At 34.6% G+C, this 11,250-nt stretch overlaps 1 protein-coding gene across 13 annotated transcripts in view; it reads right to left on the bottom strand.

Moving 5' to 3' along the window:
- KDM6A (lysine demethylase 6A) overlaps positions 1 to 11,250 on the bottom strand; it is a 193,351-nt gene that overhangs the window by 45,620 nt on the left and 136,481 nt on the right. For 4 of the 13 annotated variants that reach the window (XM_011380028.2, XM_023523231.1, XM_023523230.1 and 1 more), the window contains 7 exons: positions 8,444 to 8,542; positions 8,080 to 8,299; positions 7,392 to 7,526; positions 6,788 to 6,943; positions 6,140 to 6,235; positions 4,871 to 4,972; positions 3,807 to 4,202 (listed from right to left, as the gene is read on the bottom strand). In XM_011380028.2, the coding sequence (XP_011378330.1) occupies positions 3,807 to 4,202; positions 4,871 to 4,972; positions 6,140 to 6,235; positions 6,788 to 6,943; positions 7,392 to 7,526; positions 8,080 to 8,299; positions 8,444 to 8,542 (1,204 nt within the window). The remainder of the gene's footprint in view (positions 1 to 3,806; positions 4,203 to 4,870; positions 4,973 to 6,139; positions 6,236 to 6,787; positions 6,944 to 7,391; positions 7,527 to 8,079; positions 8,300 to 8,443; positions 8,543 to 11,250) is intronic. The other 9 variants (XM_011380032.2, XM_011380031.2, XM_011380038.2 and 6 more) reach the window with 9 other exon arrangements.

The raw sequence follows: 11,250 nt of genomic DNA, 5'->3' as shown, positions 1-11,250 counted from the left end.
TTAAGGTATTTTAAGCTATAAATTCTTTAGAATACTTACTGAATAATCACCTACAATTCATATAATTTTACTTTCATAGCCTAAGTGGTACTTTTTAATAAATTCTTCAAAATTGTAATGTAAATTAATACAGATCTCTATTTCCTCCAATCATCAAAAGCTAAAAGGTGGATATATACCTTATAGGTCTATCAATGTCCTAGTCTTTATTACAATTTGAGAAATATATTTGAAAAGGTTTGCGTAAGAAATTATTGGAAAAGCCTCTAATTATATCAATACCAGAGATATAGGTTCCCCAGCTGTAATGATCACGCAACAACCTCATTTGGGAAACTTCTGACCTAGAATCAGTTCAACAACATTTTTTTCCAACCGCATTATGTAAACTATAAAGCTCCCATGGACACTGGCCATGAGGGGCCCACAAAGCAAGGGCTGGGACTCTCTGCTACTTAGTATTCAGTCATGTACAGAGGCCTCGTATCCTATAAACTGAGGGTTCTTTCACTAGAATTATATTTTTAAAGGACAGCAAAATTCCAAAGTAGGGTTTACAGAATAGTCACTAAAAATCTCAGCAATTAAGCCAGCCAGGAAATTAGACATAATAAAGAATAATAGAATAAGTTACGATCATAACAAAGGTTCTCATTTATTAACTGCCAATTATGCCTTAGCATTATAGGCATTCTAACAAAAATCCTTTAATGTTTAAAGACACTGAACCCCCCAAATCCCATCCTCTCACCTTTTTTAACAATTCTCTCCTCTTCCTCCTGTGTTAATTTCTCCCTCTCTATTGAAGTTTTCCTATTAGCTTTCACCCATCTTAAATTTAAAACAAAAAACAACTCTTAATCTCAATTTCCCCTTTAGTTATCTGTTTCTCTCCTTCTCTTTTATGTCATGGTCTATGAGAATGACAACCCTGGCATTGTGCAATGTGTAGCCCACATAACTAACTATAAGTATCTGTGCTGAAATTGTCTACTCTTATTTCTAATTTTTCTCCTTCCATTTTATGGTAACTCCAACTACAATTAAGCCTTTACCCCCACCAATCCACTGAAATCGCTCTTATCCAAATGTCAGCAAATCTTTTCTATAATGGATCAGATAGAAAATCTTTCAGGCTTTGTGCGCCACACAGTCTCTTATACATTTTTTTTTCTTTTTTTAACAACTCTTTAAAAATGCAAAAACCATTAGTTCATGGTTGTGGGGTGGATTTGGCCTGTAGCCTGTAGTTTCCTGACCCCAGCAATGTCGCCAAATAGCTCAGATGGTCAATTTCCACTCCTCACCTTACTTGACCTATGTACCTATGTGCATTATTTGATTTACACATTGATCACACTCTCCTCTCCTTGAAAGACTTTCTTCACTTGGTTTCCAGGGCATTATTCACATTCTTCTGGATCTCGCATCACCCAGTAGATCATTCCTACTCTAATTTAGTCTTCTTTGCTAGTTCAATTTCCTGACCTATTGCACTAGAATGTCCCAAGGCTGTCTTGCTTTCTCTTATTTTCTCAATCCACTCTCACTCACACCCTCTTGGTGATCTCATCTAGTCTCATCTATCCTTCTAGGTGGTCAGACTAATCTAGACTCCTCGTTCTCACACCCCATTCCATCTGCTAATCCTGTTGGTTCTACCTTCCAAATACAGTTGACCCTTGAACAACACGGATTTGAACTGCACAGGTCCTCTTACACACAAATTTTTAAAAATACTATAAATGTATTTTCTCTTCCTTATGATAATCTTAATAACATTTTCTTTTCCCTAGCTTATTCTTTAATATAGTATATAATGTATATAACATACAAATGTATTAATCAACTGTTATCAGTAAGGCTTCTGGTCAGCAGTAGGCTATTAGTAGTTAAACTTTGGAAGAGTCAAAGGTTATAGGTGAATTTTTGACCCTGTGGGGGTTAGCAGCCCTAACCCCCGCACTGTTCAAGGGTCAACTGTAGAAACAAAAGATGACCAGCTCTACCACTGCCAATCTGGGTCAAGCCACCACCATCTCTCTTCACCTGGATTATATAGCTTAATATCCAAACTGTTCACATCATTTCTACTTTTGCCTCTTTTAGTCTATCCAGAGTACCAGAGAGGAGCTAGATAAAAACTAAGATCACATCACTCATCCACTCAAAATCCCTCTATTGCTTTCCATTTAACTCAGAATAAAATCCAACATCCTTACAATGGCCTACAAAGCTGAAAATGATTTACTAGCATGTTTCCAGGTGGACCACATCTACTTTTCTTCTCACCTTTTGCTAGCTGCTCAGCCAAGCTCAGCAATTCCTTACCACCTTGATTTTCCTCAAATATGCAAAACTCTTGCCTTAGGGCCTATTGCTTCTTGCTGCCCCCGCAGATCTGGACCACTCTTATCACACATATCTTCAGAGCTCACTTCTCTAACTCTTTCAGGTCTTTATTCAAATGTCACCTTCCAGTGAAGCCTTCCCTGACTTTCCTATTATAACTGTAAATCCTCTATCACCAATCTCTAGTATTTTCCAGCTTCCTTTTCTAATATATTTTTCCATAGAACTAATCATATCATTACCTAATATTCTTACATGTAATGCTTATTTATTGTCTGTTTACCTATATGAATTAAGACATTTTTGTGTTTTCTTTGTTAAGTTATCCCCAGAACCTTGAATAGGACATGGACATAGTAGGTATTCAATATTTCTTTAAGAATGAATAAAACTACTAATCACACTAAAAGACCACTTCAAGGTTAAACTTAAGTCTTAGAAAAGGAACTTATCTCAATTTTATCAATAACATAAGGCTAACCAGCAATAAGTTAAATATTTCTTATAGTAGACCAATAAAAGTACAAGTAATTTGGCAATATGTATTGGCAACATTTTTTAAAATGCTTACTCTTTGACCCACTTTGAAGCACCTGCTCAATGGAAATAATCCAAAATATAGGAAAAACTATGTTCATAAATAATCAGAAGTAAAAATTCAGAAATTAAATGTTTAACATGACCTATTGAGTTAAATATGGCACACATCTTTGATAAAAATAATGTTCATGAAATCCACTATTGTTCTGAAAACTTACTGGTTCTACTTTACCTTTAAGACAAATTAGGCAATCTTCACCTCGTTCAGCCTATTTCACCCTCCCCTGTTAATCTACAATTATATGTGCTCATAATCTATACTATAGGCACACTTTACCAGCCTTCTCCTCTCCCAAATTCTAACTTCTGAATACTCTAAAATCTTGGTTATGTGTCCTCCTAGGTACTCTTATAGCACTTGTCCACAAAAGTCACACTTTAAAGTAATTTATAATAACTGCTTCTTTAATGGTCTTTTTCTCCTACTAAATTGACTACCTACCACATAGCTTGGCACCCGATCTTAAGCAGGCCAAATACATGGAGAAATGAACTAGGTTACATTACAGAAATGCTTACAATGCCATTGTAAATAAACAGTGGGTTTTGGGGTATTACATGATCTAATTTTCCTTTGGAATTTTCCAAGATTATCTGTGTATAAATTTTATGTTGGAAAAAAAATATATACTCGTGTGTGTGTGTGTGTGTATATATATATATATATATATATATATATATATATATATATATATACACGAATCATAATACAGTAATAGCATTGTAGTACTACTGTAAGATGCTTATAAAACCAGTTCCTCAAACTTTTATTTCATCTTCTCTTAAAATGCATAAAACCAAATAGAGACAACTATTATGTGAGAAGCCGACAAGGCAGCTAGTCCTTCTATTACCTGAGTGGAGTTAGACAGTTGGTTTTTCCACGGCTCCTCTGCGCTGCTGGTCAGGTTTGTGCGGTTATGAGGTAGAGTGAGTGCGTTTCGCTGCGGGTAAGGCACGTTTCCATTACTTCCACTTCTTGTTATGTGATTATTGCCTATCAAAATAGTGTCTGTACTTCCCAGCGTTCTTGATGTGCTACTGGAAACCTGGCCTGCAGAAAAGGGTCCATTGGCCAAAGGCTGCCCAGGGCAGGCAGGACGGACTCCAGGCTGAGAGACGCTAGGCACTCTGGTCAGAGCAAGCTGTGGCTGCTGGCCAGAGACTGAGTTTGTAGGCAGTGATGAGTCAGCTGTTGGCCCATTAGGAATTCCAGTAGATCGTACCTGTGCAACTCCTGTTTGTCTCATCTGTTGAAAAACAAATGAAAAATAAATGCTGCTTGTGTGGCCCACAGGAGAAAAGAATGAGAATATGAAAGTTAACCAAATAATCTCTGATTTTACCTAACATTTAATTTCTCTAGGTTGAAAAATACACACCTTAAAAACTACAAAAACTGTGATTGTTTATATTTAGATTAGCTTCCTCAGAAAAGTAGAAATCTGCTTCATTTTTAAAAAATATCTCTTTAGTAATGACAAAAGGAAGTAGCTGAATATTATGGAAAGTGACTGGAATTTATAGGTCTTTTTGCCAGTCACAAAATAGGGGACCTCAAAATTTCATTCTATTACATTTATATACTAGATCCTCCAAATTAAACAAACACTAAAGAACTCCACCTCTGTTTAGAATAGCTTGTTTAATATTAAATACTACAAACGAAACTTTAAAATACATACAAAATAGCATATAAATAATCAAATACCAAGTCTTGTGTTCAAATTAAATTTGTAGCTATTCTGTTCCTAAAAATCTCTGCCCGTTATTAGTTTTTCAAGAAGCACAGATTATTAACTTCTACAAATACTGAGAGAAAGCAGAAGTGGGCAAGAACACGCTCTAAAATGATGTTCCAGTCAATAAAAATACTCGAAATGCTAAAAATTTTAGGGGAAATAAATTCTATACACACTTGGTGTTGCTGCATTAAGACAAACTGACTTTCCAGCTGTTCCAGCATCAGTTTCTGTGCTGGATTTAAATTATTTCTATTTGCACGAAGCTGTTCCAAGTGCTAGAAGAAGAAGAAAAGAAGAAAAAAAGAATATAGTCAAAGACATATCTAAGAAACAAGCTCAAGCTCACTATTCTAAGCAATCTTTCCCTGAAATGACTAGATAAACTCAGAATCACTCTCTAGTCAAGAAACTGATTTCTGACCAATAGCAAGCAATCCCAAGATGAAGTCTTTTAAGAAGTCTGAGACAGTTAAGAAATAAACATTCAAACAAAATAAAACAAAAAAAAACCCTCACAGATACAGAGAATAGATTGGCGGTTACCAGAGGGAAAGGGGGCTAGGGGTCAAAATGGGTGAAAAGAGTTAATGGTGAAAGATGGTAACTAGATTTCTAGCAGTGATCACTTTGTAGTGCATACACATGTCAAATTACACTGTTGTATACCTGAAACATGTTATATGCCAATTTTATCTCGATTTAAAAAAGTGATAAAAAAATAAATATTCAACTGAAGGTTTACTGCAATATGACCTTTGAGATAAATGGGCATGAAATTTTACTCATTAATACAGTATTTTTCAGTATTCAAACAGAGAGCTCTATAAGCTTAAAGATGTATTGTGACAACTACACTCAAAGCAGTACTGTTTGGAATAGGAAAAGTTTGAAGACAACTTGACTGCCTAAAACTACTGATCTGCTTCAATAAAGCTGTGACATCTACATAAAGAAATATGCCATAGCCGTAAAGAAACAAGGAAGCTCTTTATATACTGACATGAAATGGTCTGTAAAAGAGATTATTAACAATATATAAAGCATTCTACTATTTGTATAAAAAAGGAGAAAAATAATATATGAGAGAAGAGGGAGACATATTTCCTTGTACATGCACATTATCTCTAGAAAGATTAACTACTAACACTGGTTGTTTGTTAGGAGGGCAACTGAGTGGATAGGGCCAGGAGTTGAAAAGAGAATTTACTGTATATACCGTATATTCATACTGATGCAGTTTGAAGCATGTGAATGAATATACTATCTGATTAAAAATAAATTAAAAAATAAGAATTATCTCTATTAATCTGGTAAATGTGGGTTCATTTTACTTATGTGCCTATTAAGTTTACTGCTATTCAACTTTAAGAATACTTTTAAAAGTTAAAGCTTACTGCCTCTACTCTTTTTTTGACAATCTGTCAAAAACATATCTTACATACCTGTAATTTCTGTGGTGTCAAACACCATGAATGAGTTTGTTGCTGTACTGGAGGATGTGACACTGCATGGCCACTACTCCAATTATCAGAAGTATTCTGAGAAGAATTGATAAAAAAATAATTAAAGAATATTTGGTGAAATGTACAGTTAACAATAATGATTAATGGAAGCCAAATTACTATGATTGGAATATTTACATATAAAAGATGTTATGACATTAACTTCTTTTTTAAAAAATTTACATGCATAAATATGGAAAATTATAAATTTTTAAAATTTTGATTCTTTAATAAGCCACCCAAAAAGGCCCACCCCTAAACTATGGCCCAAATGGCTAGCCTAAATATCACACTGTCCACTAGATCCAACATTTAATTTATTTCAATGTCAGGAGAAAGTGATGATGAAAAGTGTTTTGAGATCTTAACGGCAGGGTGATGAATAAAAAATGATTTGATGAATGCAAACTTATCCCTACTTTATATATTTAATATGGTACTAAGAACTTGGAATGGAAAAACTCAACCCTTTCACTCTTTGATGTCCACAGATTTAAAATAAAGGACAGGAGATGTTCAAACTGCACAAGTTCAGAGCAGTTGAAGTTTCTTTTTTGACAGGATTTTCTATTTCTCTAAAATATATACCTTTGTTGGACTAGATGTTCTTTTCCTCTTGGCAGGACTGGACAGGTCATCTACTTGGCTAGAAGGAATCATGTGTAGTGGCAAGGATTGCTGTGAAATTGGTGTTTGACTGAGGCCTAATACAGGTTCAGTATTTGGATGATGAGGTTTACATGCCTAAGAATCACAGAAGGAAGACAAAAATAGGGTTCTATATATTCTTAATTCATTCCTTCACATTATAAAAACTTTAAAAGCTGCATACTTTTCAAAGCTATGTGGACATCGCTGATTGCAATTATTAAAAATCAAAATCAAATGAATCATCAATGGAGGAATGTGTACCTTCCTTTAAAAAACTTCCTTTAAAAATTAAACAAACCACTGCAGCATTATTTTAAGAAATCTTCAAAATCATAAAAATGCACAAAGGTTCTAAATGGCACCCCAAAATTTCTTCCCATATCAGAGGGAGTTTTATTTTGATCTAGATTCCCTTTGCAATTAAATCAAAAGGCTTTTCATTAATAAAAGCCTCCTGTGCTTAGTAAAATATACTTGACCACTACAGATTGAAAAGAACCCTTAAAGCTGGGCACCTGCAGAACATAACCCAACTTCTCACCTGCTGTGCTGTGTTCATGGCACCCTGCCTGGAGGTAAGCTCTGCGGGGATTGGTAGGCTCCATGCCTCCTCAATACTAGGAAGTAATTTAGTTTTATTCTGTAGACTACCTTGTGGAAGGTTACACAACTGAGCCTAGGAAAAATTATGTAAAAAGCAAATTTAACACAAGCCTACTTGAGTAAGAGCAAGTCCACTAAATCTTCCTAAATGCTATAACTAATTGTTTTTAAAAGAAAATAGATTCTTAATTTGGGGTTTCAGAAAGATACTGAGTATAAAGAGGGTAACCAGAATATAAACCTTTGTGAGAATTAAAACAAAGCAGAGCTCTGTTTTTAAGAGTTCTCATAGCTGTCTTCTCATGAAACTCCAAGCAAGAGTGAAAGACAGTGTTTGTGTTCTTTCCTCTAAAATGCTATGACAACTTAAAAATGTAGACAGTACATAGAAAAAATTATGTAAATTAATATGCATCAACAGAGTAAATGTGCAAAAGAGCATCTTTTAAAATACTGTATATCTTACTTAAAATGAAAAAATAATATTACAAGCTATGGTATGTTTACAAAATATGGAAAACAAATTATAGACATCAAAACACAACTAGACAAACTTTCCAACCACCCTCCTCCTGCCTGTCATGGGGAAACATGCCTTTAAAAAAACTGCTATTTAAAAAATTTACCTGTAAATACTTAATGCGTGCTGCAAGTGCAGAGGTATTACTACAACTTTTGCTTCTGGTTGCATTTAAGTAGCATTTAATGGCATCCTGAGGCTGGTTACAGGATTCGTAGAGTGTGCCTAGGTCCATCCAGGCTGCAGCATGGCCATGGTCCAATTGTACAGCACAAATATAGGCCTGTAAAGCATCCATAGGCTGATTTTGCTGCTGATATAGCACACTGGAACGAGAAATTAAGAAAAAAACAAGTCGACAAAGAACTGCGTAACTTCATAACATGATATAAACTGCAAAGTACATTATATGTGATGCAACTATCTTTGTGTATCAATTATAATGCCATTATTTTTATACGAAGTCTTACCCTATTGAACACCATGTATCTGCACTTGCTTCTGATTTATCAATAGACTGCCTGTAAGATATAAAGGCATCCTGAACTTTCCCAATACTTGAATAGCACCTGAGAGGGAAGGGAAAAATCAAGAAACTACCATTAATACTGATTACTTTGCTGAAAGGATGAAGTATATGTCAAAGCAAATGAAAATAACCTAAAAAGCTAAAATATTTATGCCAATGTGTACATATAATTATACTGTACATTATAATTAACCCTTCAATAAACTATATTATAGTCTATCTTATAGGTGCTAAAGCATGCTACATTAATGAACACTATTAAAATAATAAAAGGTCATATCACTTCAGTATCTATAATACGGAGAGTTGAACACACACATACACACACATCACTCATATAACTTGATCTCTGGTTTTCTATTTGGTTAAGAATATAAAGTTAAAAATCAAGAAAACCTTTCTATGTTGGTAAGACTTGCTGAATCGGATTTCAATTCTCCTTTCCTAAATAACAAGAGCAATAATTCTTTAATTCGTAAAAAAATAGAAACATGAGACACTTAATATTAAGCTACCTATCAAGAATAGTAAGAGTGGCAAGGTATGATTACAATTTCAAGGACCTAACTTTTTTTTAATGCAGGTATACCTAATGGATACACAGAAGAGCAGCTGAAATTATAAATATAAAAATTAACTTCCTAGTGCTTGGCACTACAGAAAAAAGAAAACGGAAAGGAAAAAAAAGTAAGAAAAAGAAAACTCAGTCCGTCTTCAAGGAGCTTACAATTTAATTAAGGATTGAAGAAGCATTATAAATGTCACAATGCCATATTAAATGGCTAGCACAGATAATAACTGGTCTGGGAAATGTGAGGCAGGAGATACCACAATACACACTACAGGATTTAGGAAAGGCAAGAAAAGGAAGGGTAAAAGTAAGAGATTTGAATATGTGTACATGCATATTATATTGTTCAGATCAGGGATTCCTAATTATTAGCCAGTTTACGGCAATGTGACCAAGCAAACAAAATGGAAAAATAACATATACATACATACATACATACATACATAAAGTTTCCCACTAAACTAATTAATATTTGTACTGTAATTAACTTATTTTGAAATATTATTGGCCGAATAAACAGCAAAGAAAATTTTTAAAATCTTTACTTGCCCAAATACCGTGTTTTAATCCTCATAACTATTCTTTGAAATTTTACTGATTAATGTAATCCAAAAGTCTGGGAACCACTGATTCAGGCAGAGAAGACGACAGAAGGCATTTCAAAATGTTGTTTGGACAGTATGAGCAAAACTAAATGTATATAAGTTAACACAGATACAAAGAGTAGAGAGTTTTAAATCCAGCCCAAGAATACCCTCATGTTTGTTCTTCTAACAAGGAGAATGATGTGATGAAAGGACTTTACAGGAATATTAAACGGCTAACAACAGACCAGGTTAAAGTAATGGAAGTGACGCGCACGCGCGCACACACACACACACACACGAGAAACAATAAACCAAAGGCTAATAAAAACTTTGTGATAGATTGATTAGATATTCATTGGGGGGTGGGGGTGGCAAATAGGGTTATAACTTAATTTTAAGCCTGATTAAATGGAGAGAAACAATGGTGAATTTTCACTGGCAAAAATAAAAGGAGAAGGAACCGGTTTGGGGAAGAATGTGATGAATGAGATTTGAAATATGTTGATTTGACATGAAGTGAGGACATTAAAATGGGTAATGTTACATAAAGAATAGGAGATGTGGTCCTGGAGTTTAATACCTTTGAGTGTTGAAATCTAGATTTGGAATTCATCCATGTGGAAGAGAGGGTATAAGAACATAGGACACCTACAAGGGAGAGGTAAAAATAAGCCTAAAGAATCACTAATCTTGTAGACTGGGCAATATAAGAAATGTCAGTGACAGAAACAGAGAAGGCAGTGTCAGAGAACGTCTGCAAACTGTCTTATGAGGTGAATATAAAGAAGAGATTGTTAACAATGCCAAACACGGACAGACACCACAAAGGGAATGCTTAAAAGAGAGCAGAAAACTTGCTGTTTGTTGTTGTTATATCAAAGCAAACTCTCAAATTTATAGACAAATTTGTCTAACCACTGGGAGGAATAAGCAGTAATCCCCCAAACCAATGTTTTCACATTCCAGTGCTACCAAGTGAAAGTAGGAAACCAACGTACCCAAACACAGACGTCACTTGAACTGTCAACTACTTTTCCTCTAATAAAACTTAACTAGGTTCACCTAAGACAGATTTGTGTAATTGAAAAAGCACTGGGTGAACCTAGGATCTAATCCTTGCTCTGGTTAGTTAACTGGGTGACTGTGACCTTGGACAAAACATTTATTCCTCTGAACTCACTTTCTACATCTGTAAAATGACAGGGTTTACAGGGTGAACTAGGTGATCTACCTAGTCGCTCCCAGCTCTAACATTCTATAGTTCTCTGATAACACAGTCAATGATTGGTGCTAGTGTAACAGCATTACCACATTACATACACTTTCATTATGATATACATATGCCAAATGGCGACCAAATTCAATCTTCAACAAAGACCTGAATGCAGAGGTAAGTAATAAAAAGACTAAGAAATATTATGGCCATCAAATCCCATTCTTGCTTACTGATGTCTTCCTTCAGAGCTTTAATAACTTCTAAAATAGAGTTTATAAAACTTTTCTCACCAAAAAAAAACACATTAGAAGCATCGCATTAAAAGATAGTGACAGAGGATAAAAAAAGTAAACATCAAAAGAAATCTAAAACAG

This window comes from Pteropus vampyrus, unplaced genomic scaffold, assembly GCF_000151845.1.
Source record: "Pteropus vampyrus isolate Shadow unplaced genomic scaffold, Pvam_2.0 Scaffold387, whole genome shotgun sequence".
In the NCBI taxonomy this organism is placed as follows: domain Eukaryota; kingdom Metazoa; phylum Chordata; class Mammalia; order Chiroptera; family Pteropodidae; genus Pteropus; species Pteropus vampyrus.
This window is presented reverse-complemented; position numbering and strand designations above follow the sequence as displayed.